This window comes from Tachysurus fulvidraco, chromosome 21, assembly GCF_022655615.1.
Source record: "Tachysurus fulvidraco isolate hzauxx_2018 chromosome 21, HZAU_PFXX_2.0, whole genome shotgun sequence".
In the NCBI taxonomy this organism is placed as follows: Eukaryota; Metazoa; Chordata; class Actinopteri; order Siluriformes; family Bagridae; genus Tachysurus; species Tachysurus fulvidraco.
The window spans coordinates 17,485,166-17,508,508 of record NC_062538.1 but is presented as its reverse complement, the minus strand read 5'-3'; the positions used below and the strand labels follow the sequence as shown (position 1 = coordinate 17,508,508).

The window sequence follows — 23,343 nt, the reverse complement described above, 5'->3', positions numbered from 1 at the left end:
GCAATAAGTGACGTGTGAGGAATTATCTCACCGCACATTAAGGCAAGTCTACGAGATGACAAAAATCCAGAAAAAAAGAAAATACAAATAATAAATCTACTCTGTTCGTGTGACTTCAATTCGAAAGTGGGTCTGAGTTTATTTCAGATAAATAGCTGAAGACACATTTCATCAAAAGAAGAACATGACAGGTTCACAATTAATCAAACGTTTGTGCCAACTGGATGTTATTTGATTTGATCTGATTTTTTTCATTTGTGTTTCGATTCACAACAATTTCAAAAACGATTCTCAAATATTCTTAGAGCCCAGCTGGAACAAACACATGATTCATTTCTCTACATCGTTTTCGTTACAGTTGTTTGTTTCTTTAGCAAAGCTGCACATAAAAGCTCGTTTTCCTCTATTCTGAAATCGAATCATTTCACTTTAAATAATATTTTAAAAGAAGCTAACGTCAAGTTCAAGCAGCTAAACACATCAGACTACAAACACAGTTCATTGGTGTGGTTATTATTTACAGAACATCAGCCTTAAAAAAATCTCTCGTACTGCTCCGTTACAGGATTTTAGATAAATCCAGGTATGTGACAAGATGAACATTTGATTCTGGATGAACATTTGTCATTTTGATCTGCAAGTAAAATCCACCTGGAGCATCTAACATAAACATGCAGCTTTACTGAGCTCTGGCAAGAATCACAATGAACTCTACCAGCAGCTAGATGAAACGAGTGTAATAAACCGCCAGAACAGAAACAAACATTACATGTGGAGTATAAAATGACCGAATAGTTCAGTAGGTGTTAAATGTAGCAGTATGGATTAGGGCTGGCATACTGCAAATGGTGTGATCGCTACAATTTAGATCCAAAAAAATACAAAAAAATGATCAACTAATTTAAAAAGAAGTAGGGTATAGAAAGAGAATATAGCTTTAGCACATCAACTAGCTTTATGTAGCTATAACTATCTATTTAGTTAGATTGTAGGATAATGAGAAAGCAGGACATGGAAGATTTTAACTTTAAATGTTATAAATGTTAATAAATAGTGAGTAAGTGTTATATTTGTTTAAAATCTGTAAAGGCATTTCCCTTTCGTGTTTAAATTCATGAGAAATAACAAACAGGTTTTTATGCATACGCAACTAGATTCGTGAAAGAATAAAGCAAAGGTTTTTGTTTTTTAAATCCATTTACCGTTATATTTAATGTTGTGGGACAGCTAAATTAGTTTCCGTATCACTTACATTTTAATAGTTATAAACAGCCGTTCCTTCACTTTCTATTGAAATAAAAAATGGTTTGTTTTTGTTTTTGTTCGAAGCAAAAAATGGAACTTTTCTGTGCATGGAAGCAAACTTTTAAAAGTTACAGCTTTATATCTGAGTGTTACAAAACTCTAGGACTGGCGACGCTTTTCTTTGTTAAATATCAGCACATTTTAAATCATTGTATTCTGATATGAGTTACGTAGTTGTTAGGACGGGAACGTATTAGATCGAGGGCATTAATATTAATATGAATATAAATTTGTGACTGTAAAAAAATTAATCAGCAAGATTAAATGCAGCACTGGGAAATATCAGACATTGAAATGACAAATTATACTTAATATGTCAGATTTTTTTTTCTGAAAGATGCTAAAAGACACCCAATACCATTTAAAATCCTATTTACTTTCGTTTAACCATTTTTTTGATTGGATTTTACTTAACCAATATAGTAACATATAACATATATGTACAAATCACATATGAATTATTATTTGAAATGTTTAGACAGATGATGCTAGAATTTTAAAGGAATATTAACAAATTAGTGAGACAATTAGCAATAAGCAGGAACGAAACTGCTAGAAAAAGGATATCGTTGTGGTAATTGCTTAGTGCTAAAGCTTAGTAACGTAGCTACATTTCAAGCTTTGGCATCTGCAGGCGAGTCACACGTAATTTAGCCAAATTGCTCTAGTTTAAAAATGCAGCAATATGGAAATTGGCAACATGGCAGTTATCCAAATGGAGAGTACTGTATACAGTATTTGCTGTGCGATCAGCGCAGACGCCCACTTGCTCATGTAGTGAGTGATGTGTAGTGGAATTGTTTGAATAAAAAAGGGGAAAAGAAAAATATATCCTGGAATTATCCTGCTGAAATTCAGCATTAAAGAAAGGAGCTCTGTTGTTAATTTGGATGTGAATGATTTTCTCGGGTTGTTATATATATGTGTGTAAAACAGCTGGAATTACGATTAATCTCTAGGGTAGATTAATCTGCAAACAAAACAAAAAATCAAATATGACGGATATGACATTTTGGGTGTGCAAATGTAGGAGCTCCTCGTCACCCGAAAAAGAAGAGGCACCACTGGGTTAGAGGGCGTATGCTGGGAAAAATGCAGGTTAATCCACCCGGCTGAGAGGAATGGGAACGGCAGGGATGGAGTCAGCACCCGTTGCATGGCTGCTCCAAAGAGGCTCCACTCGCTGCAGCTCTATATGTAAGTGCTAATAATTCACCAATCATGACCAAAATCAGCTGAAAGACTCTGATCCAGCCACTGATTGGTCATTAGTGAGCAGTGGGTGGAGCCTTCTTTAGACTGGCAGGTTCTCCATGCACTGAGGCGGAGGCCAACCGCTCATCTCTGCAAGGAGGGGAGTAAAACTGGAAGTAAGGAGGAGAAAAAAATGAAACCCTTGTGCTGTGGGGATTCAGAAAGGGCTTCTTCGAGCGGCTGCCTTTACTTTGTCAGAGTGTGATTTCTCTCTCTTTCTCTCTTTCTCTTTCTCCCACCCTTCCCTCGTTCTCTCAATCGTCTGAGGGAACGGGGTCCTCAAAGGACACCCTAGTGGACTCTCGGAAGTCGGGATGCTGAAGATCCTTTAGAAATTTTGTTGGGGTGAGAGTGTGGGTGGAACCTGCGGAGGAACAAAGGTGGCTTCACGCTCGGGTTATCATCAAACACAGCATCCCCATTTTCTCTTTAGCCACCTTTCAGTCGTCTTGAAGAAAACAGGGGTTAAGCAACCATTTCAATGCATCCATTTCTCATAATAAATTCATGAACCTCAGCATTTGTGTACTTAGATAGAATGGTCTTAGTGTTTATTTAATATTTCCTACACTTGATAAGAAAAAAATTTGCATACATTTGAAATACTGTATGTTTCTGATGAAGACACTGAGGAAATCTGTTAAGGAGTTTGAACATAACAGTACAAAATATATGACAGGCGTTGATTTCCAAAATATCAAATATTTATCAAATACAGTATTAACTTATTCCAGTTCACTTAAACGACTGGTCGAGCAGCGTTTCCAAGAAAGCATATATTTAATATAACCACACTGGAACTTTTATCTCCTTATCTGTGTCTGCCTCATAAAATTCACCTTTAACAGGAATGTACTGTACAAATCAATATAGCCAATAGCATACAGTATGTGCCAAGTGAGTGTGGCTTCTTTGGGAAATATTTCTGCTAAAAAAAAAAAGCAACACATTGCATCCAAAATTACACTTATGCTATATTAATCTCCTGTTTGTACAGAAGCAATATCACACTTGGTATCGTGCCAAATCATAGGCATGCTGGTATTCAGCGTAAGCGTGAGTACGATACTGCAATTATATCAATCACCCCTTCAAACTATCTGATTTTTGTTTGAAAGTTCTCACTAATGCCAGCAAAACTAATGAAGATATCTAGCAGTAAAATCTTCTTCAGAATGAAGAGATAATGTGCTGAAAAACAAGAATTTCATTCATCCTTAATAACTGCCTGGTCAGGGTCCAAGGGTCCAGGGTTAAATTGGGATTGTGGGCAGATCAAAAATAATGTGATCAATAATAATAATAATAATAATAATTTATATTTATAATCAATAATAATAATTTATATTTTTTATCTCTATTTCAGAAAGCTAAACCCTCTTACAGATACAGATACAGATAGTGGCATTGTCTTCAGAGTACAAGAGTGGAAAAGTTCAATCTGGCCATGCTGTCCCAAAAAATGCCATCTGTATAGCCAGAAATCTTTTTATTCTTTCTTTCTTTCTTTCTTTCTTTCTTTCTTTCTTTCTTTCTTTCTTTCTTTCTTTCTTTCTTTCTTTCTTTCTTTCTTTCTTTCTTTCTTTCTTTCTTTCTTTCTTTCTTTCTTTCTTTCTGTTCATTACAGTGCTGGAAATCACAACCCAGATTTACAAAAGGTTTGCTGGTTAATTAAAGGCTTTCATTCAAATATCATTTAATTATTATTATTATTATTATTATTATTATTATTATTATTATTATTATTTGTTTTTATTATTATTATTATTTGTTTTTATTATTATTATTATTATTATTATTATTATTATTAATGATGTAAATACAAGCAGGTTTTTAAATATGGTTACTTTGAACCTGAGGAAGTGATGAACTTCAACACTTTCGAACTGATGAAGATCACAAGCTCTATGGATTTTTTTTTTTAATTACCCTGTAGCTCTAATAAAGAGCCAGGTTTGTAGATCTGTGTACACGTTTACATAATCAGGGTAATATCTGACAGAGTTTATAGAGATTATCCAACTGTACAAATGGTCCATGGAATATTTGGCTATAAGAAATTGAGAGCTTAAGTCGTTATTGGCTCAGATTGCGGTCAGAGTGTGATTTAGTATTATAATACTTTAAGGAAGGCAAACCAAAACCAAGACACAGAAAAAATAGATAACGCAGATTATTTTTCTGCTGACATTTCTGCTTTTAAGCATCAGCAGTCAACACAACAGTGGTTAGTAAGACATTAGTTTCTGTGTGTCAGTGACAGGAAATTAAGATCTTAAAAAACTTTTAAAAAATTGCCTGCAGAGTAAAGGTTAATGTATGTAAATGGCATCCCTGTAGGTAGCCAGGATCACCTCTAGGCTACACACTCACCGATAATGGCCTCCCATTTTCCATTGGCCTGTGTGACCTCATAGGCGCAACGCATCTCGCTGAAAGACGCTCCACCGATGATGAAGACAATGACACGTGGCCCGGTACGGTACTCTCCAGGGGTCTTATTCTTGTGCCAGTGACCATAGCGAGCACTGTTCGAAAAAGGCTCGTGTTAATGAGCAAGAAACTGAACATCAGCAGTCAACTGACACTAAACACAGGTCAGAAAATTATGTTCTAATAACGCTGAGCTCTACTCACAACCAAAGCACCCTTTTATGGTGTTATGCTATATCTAATCAGTTCGCAAGAATACTTCTTATATATAATATTAATTAAGAATAATATTGTGTAATAATGGATTCCATGGGCAGTATGTTTTCGAAGCATCATAAATTGATTATTGGTGATAGATTAGCATTGTCTGCACCCTGCTATTTAAACGCAGTGTGTGAACAAATAAGCATAGTTGAATAGTAACCTAATCAATCATTAGATCATGATTGACTCTCGGCTTTTATTACTTCTTTTACTGCATTTTTACTCCTGAGTTTCGTGTAAATCTATTTTGTGTTCTTTTCTCATTACAGGAAAGTGTCAAAGTCCTTGTTAGTGAAAAATGACAAATTATAAAAATCTCTTGAGTCTATCTTAACTGCAAAAAAGAGGTGCATTAATGCCATTGTGTCCTCTCATGGCCCTGGCCTCACGGGCCATCACACATTATATTGATCTCTGTTCTCTCCGCCTCTATGCAGAGATGACTATTGATCCGTCTTGCTTCAGTCTTTTCAGGGAATACTTCTATGTGTGTGTATTTGTGTGTGTGTGTGTGTGTGTGTGTGTGTGTGTGTGTGTGTGTGTGTGTGTGTGTGTGTGTGTGTGTGTGTGTGTGTGTGCTTGTGTGTGCTTGTGTGTGTGTGTGTGTGTACCTGACTGCTGATGTGCTGAATGAGGAGGATGAACGAGTTGAGATGTAAGGATAGTGCTTGGTGTCCAGCTTGTCGTCAATGGCATCCTGAGAAATCCATAACAGTGAGTGTGTATACATGTGATGCAGAAAAGCAGAATTAAAGCAAAAGCATGGAGTGTCACTCCAAAAATCTGATAAAATGATAATAAAATTGTGTCAATTAAGCCTTTAATTGTGGACCGCTATACAAGTTAAAGAATTCTTCATGCAAATTAACAATTGCATAAAGAATTAACAATTAACTGAAACAATTCATCATGCTGTTTTTGTCAGCATTAATTTCAAAGCAGGTATCCCTCTTACTCACGATACAGTCGCTATAACACACACCCTCTAGTGGTTTATTGCTTTTACACACAGTCAGGATGAAGAGTGGGCATGATTTACCTCCATGATGTCCTTGACCAGAGGGGTCCAGCGAGAGAGCTGGTAGGTCTGCTCACTCACACGTTCCTTGCGGTCCAACTTCTTCCCTCGGCGCAAAGTGGACTGGAAGAACAAACCACACGGAAGAGAGTGTGAGAAGTGAGCAGAAAAAGAGAGATCAAAGAGTCAAGACGAAACGGAAAGAGCGAGTGCCTCACGTCTGTGATGATGGGGACACCCAGGTGAGCCATGTTTGTGATGATCTCACTGTCCTCAGGGGGGATTTGTGCATGCTGGATCAGCTTGTTCAGGTTCTCCTCTGTGATTCCTAGTGATCACATACACACACATACACACATGCACACACACATGCACACACACGAACATGTGTGCACAAACACACACACACACACACACACACACACACACACACACACACACACACACACACACAAACATGAACATGTGCACACACAAAAGCACACGTGCACACACACACGCATATGCACATGTGCACATACACACAAACACACACACACGCACACATGCACACACATACACGCACACACACACGCACACACATACACACACACACACACACACACACACACACACATACACACACACACACACACACACACACAGAAACAGAATTAAACGGATTACTACTGAAACTGAACACAACAATGTACATATAAGTGTATTGTGTGTGTATCTCCCTCACCATTTTTTAGGAATATATAGAGCAGGATGATGCGAATCTTGTCATAGGTGCTGACATTGGCATCAAGCAGGATGGGCACGATGGCCCTCATGGGGTCCTTAATCTTCTCCCCTTCTGCATCTGTTCCCATGGCCAGGTCCTGCATAACAGCAAGAGTGTAAGGGTTTGTTAGCAATATTGAAATATGACAAAATGATGCATACCAAGTCACCTTAAGCATTATGTTAAACACTTCTCGGGGTCATCACTGGAGCATATTCACAACATACTTTGAGGAAACGAGAAGTACAAAAAATGGTGCTTGGAATGTGAACACACTATTTATAGTACAAAACAGAACCTGAGTCAGTGTGTGTGAGCTGCAGTGTACCTGCTCAACACGGCACAGCTTGTCCACGGTGCCCTGATAGTGTTTCATGCAGTCTTCTGCCAGCTGCAGGTGAGTAGAGTACTGCGGAGACACGAGCGTTTAAGTGTTAATGCCAACACGACTAGCACTGAACTCGTTCAGCACTGCTTTACTTTTTTTTTTATTTTGTTCGTGTCACGTCTTGCTCGTTGTCCTCTCTCACCTTGCTGAGCTCTTTCTGGTACTGCGGCATCTTCTTCAGCATCTGAGACAAATCCCTCAGCGTGGTCTGGAATGCAAGATAAACACTTAAATACCTGCAAACACACTGCTTTTTAGTAGAAGAAGCATGTGAGTGTGCTGTCAGTAACATTAAACAGATGGATCCTCAGAGAGTGTCGTGATGTGATGAGTCAGCCATCACAGCTCGGCTCAGCTCAACTCAGCTCGGCACTACGTACAGAGCATTCAAATATATCCAGTATACGACTGTCTTCCTGTACCTTATCTCCAGTGTTCATCCGTTTGCTGGCTGAGAACTCCTTCAGAGATTTTGTCACCTCCCTGTAAAGGAACAAACCCCAACTTAGCTGAGTACCTTCTTCTAGAAAAGAACCAACACTAGAGAAGAAGAAAAAAAGAGAAGAGGACAGCTACTTACTGAGACACCTCAGCGATGTGTTTGTGTCGTAGAGACACCCACAGGTCATCGTCCTCATGGAGCAGCACTTCTTTCTCCCGAGAGTCTCCCATTCCACTGGTTTCATACCTGCAGTACAGAGCGCACAATAAAGAGTCAGTATCACTCCATCAGATAGAATCAGAAATAACAACAGGATTCGATATTAAATTTGTTGTTAACTTGTCGCTGTGGTATTTTCACATGTATGTTCACCAATGTGCTTCAGAAATCTGATCTGATCCGTTCCGGTGAAGGGGGACTGTAATGTTACTACAGCACACAAAGACATCCTGTCCTATTGTGTGTTTGTGTGAGCAGCTGCAACACACTACTATTCTCACAGGTAGCTCAACGTCTGAGTCTTAAATCGATCCCTCGTTTATTCACCATTTACTATGCAGACTGTTCTAGTATACAGAGCATTATGTATAAAGTGTGTGTGTGTGTGTGTGTGTGTGTGTGTGTGTGTGTGTGTGTGTGTGTGTGTGTATACTGTATATATATATATTCAGGATTCCGGCAACATCTAACTACCAGTGAGTGCTCATGAGACGCATCATCATGACTCATACATCATGAAATATAAACAATTTTACCCACCAAACTAAAGACTCATTAGTACAGAAATGCTAAACCTGCTGCGATAAATACACCCTTTTCCCGAGCGACTTACATTTATCATTTGTCATTTATACAGCTGAGCAATTGAGGGTTAAGAGCCTTGCACCGGGACCCATCAGTAGCAACTTCGTGGCCCTGGGATTCAAATTCACAACCTTCCAATCAGTAGTCCATCACTTCAACCACTAGGCTAGCAAACCCAACTATGGTTATTCATTTATCCATCTATCTATCTATCCATTTCCTGTTTCCACGGTTTGTGGAGAGCCTAGAGCCTCAAGCAGGGGACACCTTGGACAGGGTGCCGACACATCGCAGAACACAATCTCACACACACACACACACACACACACACACACACACACACACACACACACACACACACACACACACACAAACACACACAGACACGCAGCAAACATGCTTTTCACCAGCAATATTTTTTGTGTCTTTTCTGTCACTGTTTGATCTGCTCTTTTTCTATTAATGTCATAAATATATTAATGTAATGTAAAGAAAAAGACACTGCCTAGATGTCTAGTTTATTAAAAACTTCTAATATTGTATTCTTAACCTTTGTCTTTATTGTAAACAGAGTTCAGCCAGGTTTACTGATCGGTTAAAAAAAAGTCTTACTTGTAGACATCGTTCTCAATTGGCAGCAGATCGTAGCCCATGGCCTGGAAGGTGAGTTCATGAAGGACAGGAGAGGCAGGATCAAAAGCCCGATCCAGAATGATGAGCTGCGAGCGAGCCTTGTCAGGACCCTGTGCGCAGAAACAGATTTAGCCACAAGAACTAACAGCTACTGTACACCAAGCCTCAGCTTAGGCCACTAGTAAAGATCCTCACCTCTCCCATTGTAGGATCATCTGCCTTGTAGGCATCCAGTTTGTCCTGCACCAGCTGAGCCAGAGTGGCATTGTCCTTGTACTCACTGCATTGATGGACAAATAGATAAACAGACATTCAGACTAGGATATAACAATAAAGAAATTCCTGGTAAGATCTCATTATTAGTGTATAATATAAAGACTCTCATCATATTACCGCCATAAAAAAATCTATTGGGAATGATTCAATATTTATATCTCTTAGTCATCTAACATATACATTTCCCAAATTCCCTAAACTAATTTCTATAGTAACACTTCATTTACAGGATCTTGTATGGTGACCCCCTTAAAATATTGGATTAAAATGTTGTTTTATAAAGAAAAGCATCGATATAGTGAAGTTTACTGTAAGGAAAGTTTTATTGATTTTTTTTTGGAAAGAGAAAGAAAGAAAGAAAGAAAGAAAGAAAGAAAGAAAGAAAGAAAGAAAGAAAGAAAGAAAGAAAGAAAGAAAGAAAGATTTTTTTTAGAATTTCTCAGTAATTCAATGCTGTTTTTATCTTAATGTCAAGATCTACAAAAAAAATAGATGCTGGTGAAGAAACAACTGCCTACTGTATATACTGTAGAAACTCTGAGCTGACTCCAACATATTTTCTGATCTGCTTCTAGAATTTATACAATGAATATGTGACATGTTCGTGTTCAGATAATGTGAATGTCTTTAAATGTTGCTTATGCTGTTATCTGGAACTCAGCAACAGAAGTTGGTTGGTTTTAAATGCAGTGAGGATGAATATTAACAGCTCATGAAGGACTGAGGTATTAGTGTCTCACCCACGGTATCGGACAGCAGGGTACTCCTTAAGCGTGGCACACAGAGTGGCCAGCTGCTCAGCTAGCCTTTCCATGACTGGGTTCTTCATCTGAGTTTTGTGGGGGCTATAAAAGCTCTGGAAGGCATCAGGGTTATCCAGAGAGAACACCTGGATGCATAGGCATAAATATTCATCAGTACATGCTTCACATAAAAATGACTAAATGATCGACTGAACTGCCGTGATTAATTCTCTCTCTCTCTCTCTCTCTCTCTCTCTCTCTCTCTCTCTCTCTCTCTCTCTCTCTCTCACACACACACACACACACACACACACACACACACACACACACACACACAAACACACACACTGTCTCTCTGACTCACACACACTATGCAGTGACAGCAGAGAAAAAGACTCCAGCCTTTCCTTCCTGCCTTTGTGTGTCCTAAACCTCTTCAGATTTCCCCTTCTCTCTCTCTCTCTCTCTCTCTCTCTCTCTCTCTCTCTCTCTCTCTCTCTCATGAGCAGTATGCTGTGCTTCTCCATCATACCCTCCCCCAAACCATGTTTGCTCAGATCACCATCCTTCTGTTCAGACAAGTTCTCCTCGATGCCCTTCTTTTCCCCATTAACCCTCGCTCACCGCTGATCAAGCAGCACGGCTTCACACCAGGAGCAAAGCAGAACTCCTCTGACTCCATTGAATTAATCATTGCAGACAGCATCAAAAGCAAAGCATTGTGGGCCAGATTGCCTTACTGCCTTACAGCACTGGAACTCTGTCTGTATTAACATCTATTCTCCTCTATACATTACTGCCATGCCTCTCTCCCTGAAATCCTGATAAAACATTTCTGCCTTACTCTTACTATTGTTATTGTTGAGTTTTAAAAAAACTGTATAGAATATTTGCTGTGTGTGTTCTCAAAATTAGCTTTTTTACAGAACACTGGATTAAAATTGCAAGCAATTGATTCTTCTTTTAAACTCCTACAAGTGAAGACACATTAATAATACATTAATAACATATTATTACTTTCCAATTGAGTTGTGATGACGTCACAGGACGTGCCAAAGTCTATGGAAAATCTGTAGTAATTTAAAAAATTTGCAAAGAATATCATGCCATATTGTAAAATCACTAAATCCTGTACTGACTGATTACTATTATTCCTAGTCCTTCTATTAATTTTATATATTTTAACTAATATTAGACATAAAGTTGAATTTTTACCTTTTTTACTATTGAATAATGAAATAAGTAACCTATTTAGTATTAAGCAATAAGAGCCACCATGGTATATGCTATTTAGCCCTTTTTTCAGCTTTTTATAGTGGTTACTTATTTTTATTGCTACTACTACTATGTCTACTAATTCTATTGATACCATTACTCACTACTGCTACTGCTACTACTGTAATTACTAATAGATATGCATTAGTAGGTATCAGACCTTTCCAGCTCATCTGTACTTACTGGGTGTGAATCGTGAGGGACTAAATTGGGAGAAATTAAGGACTTTTCTGTGATTTTCACCTGTGACTCATACGGCAGGAAGGCGATGTTGATCTCATTCAAGGACTTGATGCACTTTGAGGCGCGACTCTTCACCACTTCGTTGAATAACGGATCTGGGCAAGCTGCAGGTCACAACATTTCATTTACAGTGTACCATTTTCATGTCGTGACAAATGACAACACACATATCTCTGAAACATAATATATCTGAAAAGCTCCATAGTCCGGATTTGGTTTCTGGCAAATCATGCATTATTAATAGGTTTATGAAGACATTTTTTTTTAGAATTGTAAAATCGATACAGGTACGTCGATTTGAAAAGGAAAGGAAACAGCAAAAATAATGTTGCCGATATATAACTTGAGATAGAAGCGGGAGAGTGTTAAACAATGACGCCTTGTACTTTTTATCCAATAACAGTTGCATTCAATGTTGTGGAAGAAATATTAAGCACAACATTAAGTGAATGAATTATATCTGAACAGAATCATTCTGAATCAGCCTGAATCTTTAATTGTTACCATAACATATCTTAAACTGTTATTTACTGTTATTCTAAATGTGTTCACTGAGCACTGACACTCACAATCAGTGAAGAATACATGAGCCGCTCTGTATTTTGTCGAGTGGGGATCCTTGAAGTCACCGATGAGCGTCTGCACAGACTGGAAAAAGACAGAAAATAAGTGTTAAGGGAACATGCACAGATGTGAGCATTAGCATGCACTATAAAGAAGTGTGTGTGCATGTCGCCATAGCAACCACAGAAGCCCATGGTAATGCGGAACCGGAGATTGTGTAGGCTGAGTCAATACTGTGTTTGGTGAAGTGGCGCTTCATACAGCATGTGACATATGGTCAGTGTGAGCCATGTGAACAGACTTTCTCCCTACTGAGTGTCTAAAGATAGACATAAAAAAGAGTTGCCTGAGCTGAAATGCTTTTAAGTCTTGCTGATGTAATGTAGCTGTGTGTGTGTTTGGGGAGGAAATCATCTGCATGGGTATCTAATGTTTAGTTCAATTCTGCATGATGGTCCTGACTTGCCGATGTAAGAGATTTCAGCTGATGGAGAGTCAAGGCTCATACCTTCTCAGTAGGGGTGATGAGGTAAATGGCCTCCAAGGTAGGCAGAGGCTCTCTTCGCTTGTTTATGTCCTCCACAACTGAAGAAAAGAAGAATTACAAAGCAATCGACAAAGAAGTACAGCAATTGCTATAGTTTTTTTCTGTCTAGTCCCTTTCCAAAGTCAAAGCCCCCTCCATTTCTGAGATCAGCTCTAATTCTAATTCATTTATTTTCAAAGATTCTTGAGAGTAGTATTGTGGTGAATTTTTTGAAATTTTTTTTATCAGTTTAGTCACATGGGTGTTGAAGTATAACCACAGAAACCACAGTTACTTTCCACCATTTTTTCATGCTCATCACACATAAACCACATACTCAGCAATATTTCTTTAGGTCAAAAGCAAAAAAAAAAGCCATGCACTTGTTGGCAATGGCAATACAATGGCAGTTACATTGGGATAATAAGCTTAACAAGTGACAGTGTTATAGTAATATATTAGAAGAACGTACTTGTGATGCCCTCTGTCATAATGTCAGTCATCTTGCAGCAGGAGGAAAGCATTCTCATGCTCAGCTGGTCCACCACCAGAACCTGAAGACACAACATACAGGTTAGCCACAGAAACAGGTTAAATGTTAGGTTAACAAGCCTGGCCACAAATTAATCCAGCGTTCATACTGTTATGTTTTGAGTGTGCACTGCCTTATGTATTTATTTTTATATTTTGAACAACAAATCAATAGAATAGAAGCCTTTATTTTGTCACATACACATTATAGTACAGTGAAAGTCTTTCTTCACATATCACAACTTTTGGAGGTTGGGGTCAGAGTGCAGGGTAAGCCATGATACAGCGCCCCTGGAGTAGGGAGGGTTAAGGGCCTTGCTCAAAGGCCTAACAGTGGCAACTTGGCAGTGCTGGGGTATGAACCCTGATCAACCCTGGAGCCACTGCGCCACTGCCCCGTAGTAGCTATGTAAACTTCTACAGCTAGCTCTTTTTATCTAGAGGCTAAAAACATGTATGTACACTGGTTATAACAGTTAAACAAAAATTAAACAACACACTAATCAGTATGAGAACTGGTTGTTTCAATTGTGTTACATGCTCCACTCGCAAAACAAGCTACTGTAGCTGTACTAGCTATGCACACTCAGCAGTGGTGCTAATCATCTCTGCCAGTTCCTTCCAAGCTTCAGTTTTCTTTCTAATGGTTTTATACATGAAAATTAAGAGAATGCAAGATGAAACCACGGTTATAAGTATTTCATCTGTTTTGAAGCCTACTAACAAGTCCCTCCAGAATTTATCGATTTTGTGACAGCAAAAATTAATGCAAAATCAATAAATTTTTGAAAATGACCACAGATTTCTCCTAAAGAGACACATTGTGTGAATTCATCACAACACATTTTCAGCCAAAGCAAGGTTTAAATCATGTGCATCGAACAAGAGTACAGATTCCAGAGAAAGTAATTACATACTTGATGTGTTTTCACTGGTTCAAGTTTAAAAGAAGAATCTCGTGTTTGCAGTTTTACCAAATTAAGAAGTTCTCGGCAAAATTTTTGAGAAAAGTATCAAAATGAACATGTGCTGTACACAGAAACGTCAGACCACATGCACTACAGGAATCATTCAAGATAATCAAGAGAATAGATCTAGTTTAATCAATTTGCTGCATCACATGTAATGTAGAAATACTTCATCGAAATGTCACTTGTCGTTCCATCACTTTGTTCCTTGCTATTTTCACTGAAATCATGGCTCTCTGTCCCAAGCTTGGAGACATTTAGATTTAATTTAGTAGCGCCACATGACCAGAATTTTACTGTACAGTTCATATTTTCTCCATAATTTGTTATAAATGACATGCAAGAAGTTCAATAACTATAAAAATGGTTAAAACAATCAAAAATATGTATTTTATTTGATGTGTGTGTATATATATATATATTAGTGTATATATATATATATATATACTATATATATATATATATATATATATATATATATATATATATATATATATATATATATATATATATATATATTTATTTATTTATTTATAAGCTGGCATTTTAGAAAGAAACATGCAGGGGTAATGGAAGTCATTAACCTTTAGTTACTGGTAATTACGCTTTAGATACAAACCTGAAGCGATCAAACTTACCTTCCATTCTCCCTTCTTCTTTACCTTCTTGATCACATCATTCATAATCTCTGTAAGAAAAAAAAACATGCCATGTGTCATATTTTGGTTATCAGACAAAAAAAAAGGCGATTAAAACTCAAGTCTTTTTTTTAAATCATTTCTTCATGACCGTTGTTGTGATATATCGGTGGCGTCAACACATTTTGAGCAGATTTCATGAAGCTGCAGTAAGATGTCAGTTTAGTCACAGTTTAGGTCTCCATTGAACAGAAAGCTGATGAGAGTGTATCTTTTAAGAATGTATGAGGAGCCTGGTTGTCCCCCAACACACACACACACACACACACACACACACTCACACAGGGGGTTACATTACACCGATGCTGGTACTCATGTCAGGACAAAATGTTTGCTATTACTTAGTGTAGACATCCCCTTTAAACATATACACACACCTGTTCATATTATCCTATTTGTCCAGTTACACATGAGTCTGGTCTGCTCTCTCTCTCTCACACACACACACACACACACACACACACACACACACACACACACACACACACACACACACACACACACACACACACAAACACACACACCTATACAGTATATATAATAATGTAAAAGCAAGCAAACTAAAAAATGACTTTTTAAATAATTTTTCTAAATTGCTGCAGCTTGTACACAGATTTGGACCAAGAAGCATCGTGTGACGCATCACAACACATTCACACACACTTCGATCAAAGCTGTCACATGCGTCAAATATGAGTACAGCTATCACAGAAAGTTCTTAGGTATGTGTCTCCATTTGTAGGAGTGCTTTCAATTTCTTTCAAAATGCTTTACTTTGCAACGTAATATTAAAAAATAATCAGAGTACATGATCAGGGTTTTGACTTTAATCATAACCTTGTATTTATGAGGTTAATCATCACAATTACTTTACTATTATAAGGCTCTTAGGCATGAATGGGAGATTAAAGGAAGATATTCTGAATGTTCTTGAGTAATAAAATTCAGCTTAGTTAGATGATGCATTAAGCTCCAGATGTGTAAAGCTGATAGAGACATGTGGTAGAAAATCTCCAGCTGTTTGGAGCTAATGATGTTTCTACTAAGCCCCAGAGGAGGGAGTGCTCATGCAACCTACAAATTTGGGAATTTTTATTTTACTAATCTTTTATAATAAATAAGTCAAATCACTGCTGCTCACAATGGCCCCGATAGACCAGCCTGAAGATACACAGGACTGATGTAGATGGTACCACTTAGAAACCATGAAGATCTCTTTAGGCTGGGGTTCATATAAACAGTTTTGTTCTCAAGACTTCATCAGTGAACAGCCGATAACTTCTTATCTTAATTTTAATGAATTTCCTGGTTACATAATTTTGCACTTTTTCACCATATACTACACAGTAACCCAAAAGAAACCTCAATCCCTCTTGAGGCTGGTTCCTCCCAAGGTTTCTTCCTCATATCTTCTCAAGGAGTTTGATCTTTGTGACAATATCTATTGTTTAAAGCACAATACAAATAATCGTTGATTTATTCCTAATTCATATTCAGTAGAAGCTTCTCAGTAATCTTCTTACATGCTACATAACACTTTATTGTTGTCTGTAGGATGAATATTTTCATGCCATTTAAAATCTGGCATTTAGAAATTAATCGGAAAGCCACGCCAGCCTCGTGTTGCTAAAAATGGAAAATCATTCAGTGCCATCGCTTTAGGCGTCACGTTCGATGTACGTGTCTGGCGACGCTGCAGCCTAGAAGAGGAAAAGCTGAGATCTGAAAGCTCAAGGACATTAAAAAGGCAGCGTTATATAAATTGGGAAAGGCATGCTATCTTCATCATCAGCCTGAGGTAGTGTCACAGGACAAGGTCATAGGACAAATAGCTGATTCTGCTTCTGATCTTTGTCTTAGCTTTGTCTCTACGTGTAATTAGCTCTTATATTCGCTTGTAATCTTGTGAGTCTGGGATTTAACCGAGTCGTGTTTAGATGCCGGAGCCACAATTAGCCTGATTACTGCACTGACCGTCCAGCTGCAGTGTTACAATAAATAATCTCAGGCTCTTTGACACAGTGCAGTGAGACGGAGTTAAGCCCTACAGCTTGCTGCACGCAGATTATAGCTGTTGATGTAGAAGCCAGGTTTATTCCACTGGTTTGTGTGAAAGGAGGCTATTTTCCTGCCAATGAAATAATGAGCTAGTGATCAATCTACACATCCTATTATTTGAAACGTCACGCCCCGTGATCTCCTGTCGAAGCGAAAGGCCTCGCTGTATAAACATGTTTGAAAAGACTTGTGTATTGTGTGTTAAAAAGGCGTGTTCTCATATTACCGTGTCAGCTGCGTACTACAAAAAAAAAAGAAGCATCACATCACGACGTGCTGTTTCGTTCGTCTCATCTATTCGTCATCCTGTGTGTACGTGTCTCAGCGTCTGAATTACAGCCTCAGACATCAGCTCCAGGTTACTCTGCCTTTCAAATGTATCTTGCATGAGCAGTGTATCTTGCATGATGCATGTATCATGCATGTGAGATACAAACAGCTACTGGATTTTTTTTTCCTGGTATTAAAGGACTATAAAGGAAATATTTCTAATTTCGCAATGTGTCTGAGCTGAACTTTAAATTACTGTGCATATAAAACAGTTCCACCCACTGACTCTTTCTCTCTCTTGTTGATGAGTCGGTTACAAAAATCCCATATTCCTCCCTTCTTGTAGTCATTTCCTAAGGGATTACAATGTTTTTTTTTAATGCTTAGTGTGAAAGCAGACTTCAATATCCTTTGTTTTTCCTCTGAACTCTTAATAGATGTGTAAGCAAAAGAAAAGAGATTACCCTGGAGTCAAACAGCAGAAAGCCAGAAGAGGGGTGGGGTGAGCATGTGAGAGGGAAAAACAGACACAGAGAAAGAGAGAGAGAGAGAGGAGGAGAGAGAGAGAGAGAGAGAGAGAGAGAGAGAGAGAGAGAGAGAGAGAGAGAGAGAGAGAGAGAGAGAGAGAGTTGGAAAGAGAAGGTGAGACAGACAGAGAGAGAAATAGACACAGAGAAAGAGAGGGAGAGAGGGGGAGGGAGAGAAAGAGACCCAGAGAGAGAGAGAGAGAGAGAGAGAGAGAGAGAGAGAGAGAGAGAGAGAGAGAGAGAGAGAGAGAGAGAGAGAGAGAGAGAGAGAGAGAATGGAGATCAGCATGGGTCAACATGCTCAGGATGGATTGAATGAACAGCTTTCGGGGGCTTTCTTCCTCTATAGGAGTTCTTCCTCTTCTGTGCAGCAGTACAATGCAAAACATCACAGTCTGAACAAACGTGGGTTTTCAAAGGAGAGACCTGCGCAAACACAAAGCTCCGAGTGGACAGGAAGTAGCTGTTGGAGCTCTCAGAATACACCTCTGCATCATTACGTAATGTTGTCTGCACATTTTAGTCAGCATTAACACGGCGAGCTGCAACCTGACTCACTGTCTATAGTATCTAGATCTTACCTAGCATTAAGAGAGAGGTGCAGATGTTATCACATCATCCAGCTGTCTTACTGCTTCTCTCACTACCACCCACTCTCTCTCTCTCTCTCTCTCTCTCTCTCTCTCTCTCTCTCTCTCTCTCTCTCTCTCTCTCTCTCTCTCAGGCTATCACACACAAACATACTGTAAAACAGCTCTCCCAGCAACCCCTTTATGCTATTGTGTGCCCACAGATATATCACTCCCTATGTTCAACCTGTCACATTGTAATGAAATACAGCACATATGACTCAGACTGATATCCCGCATGAATGATCGCGTATGCAGAATCTACATCCCTCGTTGTTTTGCTCTGTCGTTCAATTTGCTGGGTGAAATGACTGCAGTACGACTGTATGACACTGATCTCGCCTCTTCATATTCCACTGTCTCACACAGGACTGGAGATTTAACCCCTACTTGGTCACTCAGTCACTCACTCACTCCCTCGGGGCTCTTGAATCTGATTTCACGACCCACTTTCGCGCGGAGGATTTCATGTCTGTCTTCTTAAAAAGACGGCCAGCTATTTATTCTGTAGAGCTGAAGAGTCACTTGTGGTAATTTGTGGCTTGTGTTTTCAATTTGATCAGAAGAGATGATACACAAATCTTCTGAGAGGTGGCTAATCACAAAATAGGAGAAGACGTCTCACAAGTAAGGCTGTGTTTTCTTGTGAATGTGTACGGTGCCCAACGTCTTATAACAAACCCCAGCAATAGGGGAAGCGGGAAAAGAAAAGAGTAAGGTTAAACGTAAGGGGACATGACAGGATAGGACAGTGGGGAACCAATACCAAGAGACTCTGGACACAAGGCGGTAGCCAGTAAGTCTAGAACATGACTTTGGACTGGGGAGGAAACTAGGAGGAAACCCTGAAAGTATAGGGAGAAAACAGAACAGAAGCTCCACACAACCACAATTCCAGAGGTACAAAGTAAATATGCAGACCACTAACTCAGTCTATACTTGGCGGTCCATAGGCAGTTCAAATCTCAGGCAATTCCCAGAAGCAGTAATGGCAACTATTAAGAAAATCCTTATAGGCAAAGCGAAGCAACAGAACTTCACCCCAGAATCCTTTAGGGTTCCTTTACATGTTAATCAACTCCACTGTAACTGCATAAATGAACATTGTATAAACTTACATTGTATTTTGTGTCACTAAATACCAGGACCAGTAGCAAATGCATGTCTTTAACATCCCACCTTCTTTTCCCGCCAAGAAAGGACTAACAGTGTATAAAATATTCAGGTTTCCTGTTTCCTGTATTTGTCACAAACGTGCAATAAACATGCAAGTTCTGGCAATGTACGAACCACAATACAAAGGTAAATAATACAAGAAACAGCTTCAGAGATCAGATAGAGATACAGTGACTTATGCAGAACAATCCATGGCTCGTTCTTGCTGGATGCAGGATGGCCATCTTGTTCCAATGGGTCAAATATATTAGATATTACAGCTAAACTATAGCCTAGATGTTAGCATCTCTGTGAGAAGAGAAAATCTTAACAGAGTAGAACATTTTAAAATAGGAGAGTATACGTGTGTGAGTTTTCTGTTCATATAGTATGTGAGCCCTTTTCAAAAAGGAATTACTTTACATGGGGTCCTGGCGTATTTTCCTATTTTATACATGCTACTCCGTGATTTAGTTTCCTCTTGGATCAGCCATGGAGTTTTTTCTGTCACCTCAGCACTGGCTGATCATTTTAATCACATCAAACACACAAGGCTATCAACCAGATATTAAACACCTCCCGAAATGAGAAAAAAATGGATGCTTAAAAAAAGGCAGTCATCCATATTCTTGGCAAGAATAGAAAAAAATTCATTAAGAAAAGCAAGATCCTGCAGGCTGATTAATGGAGCCACTGTAATGCCAGCTAAAGGAATACTTAATAGCCTTAATTTACATAGATGTGAACATCCAGGCTCATAGAAAATACAACCTGCTAGAAACTTACACCTCTTGTGGTAGTTTTTTTCTGTCCAGATCCAGGAGTTTGATCACTGAGGAGACATATAAAAAAATATGTGCTGTATATTCACTATTAAGCTCTCCAAGGTAAGACACCTCTGTTGCTATTTGAAGAACCATGTTCGTGCCTAACAGTGGATATACAGCACATATTTTCTGACGATGTCTATAATTTTCTAGAAATTTTATAAAATAAATAATAAAATCACACACTGTTTCAGTTTAATACAAAACCAGCTGCATAGAAATTCGGTTCCGACGGCTGCTCGTACGTTTATACATCCTGTATCGCTGCATAGCAGGCAGACAGTAAATCCTGCTGATGACCTGCTGTGATGTATATGAAGGTTATATTCTAGGTAATTGGTTTAAGGTGTATCCACTGTAGTGTATGCTCTGGTGTGAGATACTGTCCTGTTATGGTTGTGCAATGCTGCCCTTGAGAAGCAATGAGAGGGATATGACAGAAGAAGCCCGAATTAGCCCTACAGAGTCCAAGGACAGAACACTCACGCAGAAACACACAAACACACTCAGTGAGCTAGGCTTTGGTAGCATGCTGAGTCATTATTCACATCTTTTTACCAGCGTAGAAGCATCTATGTGAAAACCCACTTCCTCTACATTAAAATTTACATGAGAAGTAAAGATTTCTACTAAATTAGAATCATGTGCAATTTCCTGGTTTGGGTATCCACTGCACAACAGAACATAGGCTCAGGAAATATTACAAAATATGATACTGAATTCAATGATGTTTGTTGTTTGGTTTGTTGTACAAACATTGTGTTAACCTTATTGGGTATTGTTATACTTGATGTCCACACAATTCCAGATTTTAAATAGTTTTTTCCAAAAAGAACAAAAACCATTCTATCGATGTTTGGAAATATTGTGTTTGGAAAGTTTCAGTTTGGTAGCTATGTGGCATCACCTCTAATACAAACTTCAGTGATCGTAGACAAACAACGTTTTAAAGAATTGTTTATTCTTTTAAGCTTTTGTTTGACCAATTAGTGTTGTTCAGCATGCCACGCCACCATGCCGCAGTAGGTCCTGGTCTGCCAAAACACTGTTGTTTCTTTCAGTTGCTTCTATTAGGGGTCACCATGTCCGAACACGTATCCATGTATTTAATGTATTTAATCAATTTACCATGGCACTCTGAGTGTACTGTATTGTGTCTTGTGCAACCCTTTTGCCTGAGGCTGGTTCCTTGGCTGCAAATCGAACTCAGGCCATGGTGTTGAGAAGACTGAAGCCTAACCTCTAGTCCACCGGGAACCCACCAACTTGCAGGAGCAAGAAATAAAAAGAGTTACAGTCTAGGAACTATACTCTCTTCTGGTAGCAGCTAATGTTTCTGGGTTCCTTACAAGGTTCCTGTGAGGAAACACATATCTTTTGACTCAAACTGCTTCGGGAAATGAATCACAGTTATGAATATATGTATACATCTTCAAATTTAAACTGATATAACAGGTTTAATTTCAATTTAATTTGGCAGGACTTTCAATCCATCCATCCAACCAAAATGGAGTCTGTTCCAGGGGACTCAGGGCACAAGATGGGGGACACGCTGGACAGGGTCACCCTATACAGGCAGTTTTAAAGTTCCCAATCCTCCTACAATGCCTTTGAACTGAGAGAGAAACCCCACAGTAGCGAAAGAAACCAGAAGCATGGAAAGAACATACAAACTCTGTGCATGCAGGGTGGCTATCAAAGAGCTAACCAAAGAAGCCACAGTTTTGAGGGAGTTTACAAGACAGAAACCTCAGTGTGGTCCTCTGCACATCCACCTCAAGCTTTAGGCCATTGTGTGCTCTGAGATGCTTTTCTGCTCATGGTTGTCATTTCATTTATGGCATTTGGCAGACACCCTTACCCAGAGTGACTTACGTTTATACATCTGAGCTATTGAGGGTTAAGGGCCTTGCTAAGAGGCCCAGCAGCTTGGTGGCCATGTAATTTTAACTCATGACCTTCCGATCAGTAGTCGAACACCTTAACCACTAGGCTACCATATCCTTACTTGAGTTACAGTAGGGTTCTTTTCTTGTCTAGCGAAGAGCAACAACAACAACTAAGATTCCTACTTGCTGAATAATGTATTTTCAGGAATTATAGTCATGTAAAAATTATGACAAACAAGCAAATGCATGCAGTTAATAGTCTGGCCTACCTTTTGTATGGAAAATAATGTCACATTCTAATCTATCAGGAATCTCAGTTATGTATACATAAAGTGCTTTTTCCTGCATGTCATCTTGTGCATTATCCATTTTACAAAGCCAATACTGCATTTTGTAAATCTTCAGCAACGAGTCACTCTCTAATATGTATTTAAAACCATACAGTTACAGGAAATTAATCAAAAACAGGGTGTGATACTTGATTATCTCCTGCAAATGAGAATATCACATACTTTTTATCCATTGTCTAATTTATAATGTTGTCTAATTGTTATCTGCAACAATTAGATAATGTTCTTTGCTACATAGTTTTTAAAATCCTTAATCATAGTTTTATTAGTTTATATTAAGTTTTAATTATGTAGTACGGCCATCATACATGTCCCTGTGTAAGCTTTTAGTATAGAAATCTTTTATTAATAGATTACATATTAGAAATTTATATAAACCTTGCAAAACTACTGTACAGCTGCTGGTATAGAATAATTCATTTCAGACCAAGCAGATTGGAGAATTCAACATATCTATTAATAACATGATGCCTGCAACTCTTGGACACAACCATGTCTCTCTGTGCT

At 38.6% G+C, this 23,343-nt stretch overlaps 1 protein-coding gene across 2 annotated transcripts in view; it reads right to left on the bottom strand.

Annotated features, from left to right (window-relative positions):
* The window catches only part of stxbp1a (syntaxin binding protein 1a), a 29,209-nt gene that overhangs the window by 1,476 nt on the left and 4,390 nt on the right, over nucleotides 1-23,343 (bottom strand). The window contains exons 2-19 of one of the 2 annotated variants that reach the window (XR_003439957.2): nucleotides 15,072-15,121; nucleotides 13,407-13,488; nucleotides 12,917-12,993; nucleotides 12,414-12,492; nucleotides 11,845-11,948; nucleotides 10,324-10,472; nucleotides 9,503-9,587; nucleotides 9,287-9,417; nucleotides 8,009-8,116; nucleotides 7,851-7,911; nucleotides 7,571-7,636; nucleotides 7,369-7,449; nucleotides 6,999-7,137; nucleotides 6,493-6,602; nucleotides 6,296-6,397; nucleotides 5,868-5,953; nucleotides 4,933-5,087; nucleotides 2,750-2,923 (exon numbers count right to left, since the gene is read on the bottom strand). Coding sequence is in view for 1 of the 2 variants with exons in the window: in XM_027142385.2 (XP_026998186.1) it covers nucleotides 4,933-5,087; nucleotides 5,868-5,953; nucleotides 6,296-6,397; nucleotides 6,493-6,602; nucleotides 6,999-7,137; nucleotides 7,369-7,449; nucleotides 7,571-7,636; nucleotides 7,851-7,911; nucleotides 8,009-8,116; nucleotides 9,287-9,417; nucleotides 9,503-9,587; nucleotides 10,324-10,472; nucleotides 11,845-11,948; nucleotides 12,414-12,492; nucleotides 12,917-12,993; nucleotides 13,407-13,488; nucleotides 15,072-15,121 (1,665 nt within the window). In the remaining variant the exon portion in view is untranslated. The remainder of the gene's footprint in view (nucleotides 1-2,749; nucleotides 2,924-4,932; nucleotides 5,088-5,867; nucleotides 5,954-6,295; nucleotides 6,398-6,492; nucleotides 6,603-6,998; nucleotides 7,138-7,368; nucleotides 7,450-7,570; nucleotides 7,637-7,850; nucleotides 7,912-8,008; nucleotides 8,117-9,286; nucleotides 9,418-9,502; nucleotides 9,588-10,323; nucleotides 10,473-11,844; nucleotides 11,949-12,413; nucleotides 12,493-12,916; nucleotides 12,994-13,406; nucleotides 13,489-15,071; nucleotides 15,122-23,343) is intronic. The other variant, XM_027142385.2, reaches the window with a different exon arrangement.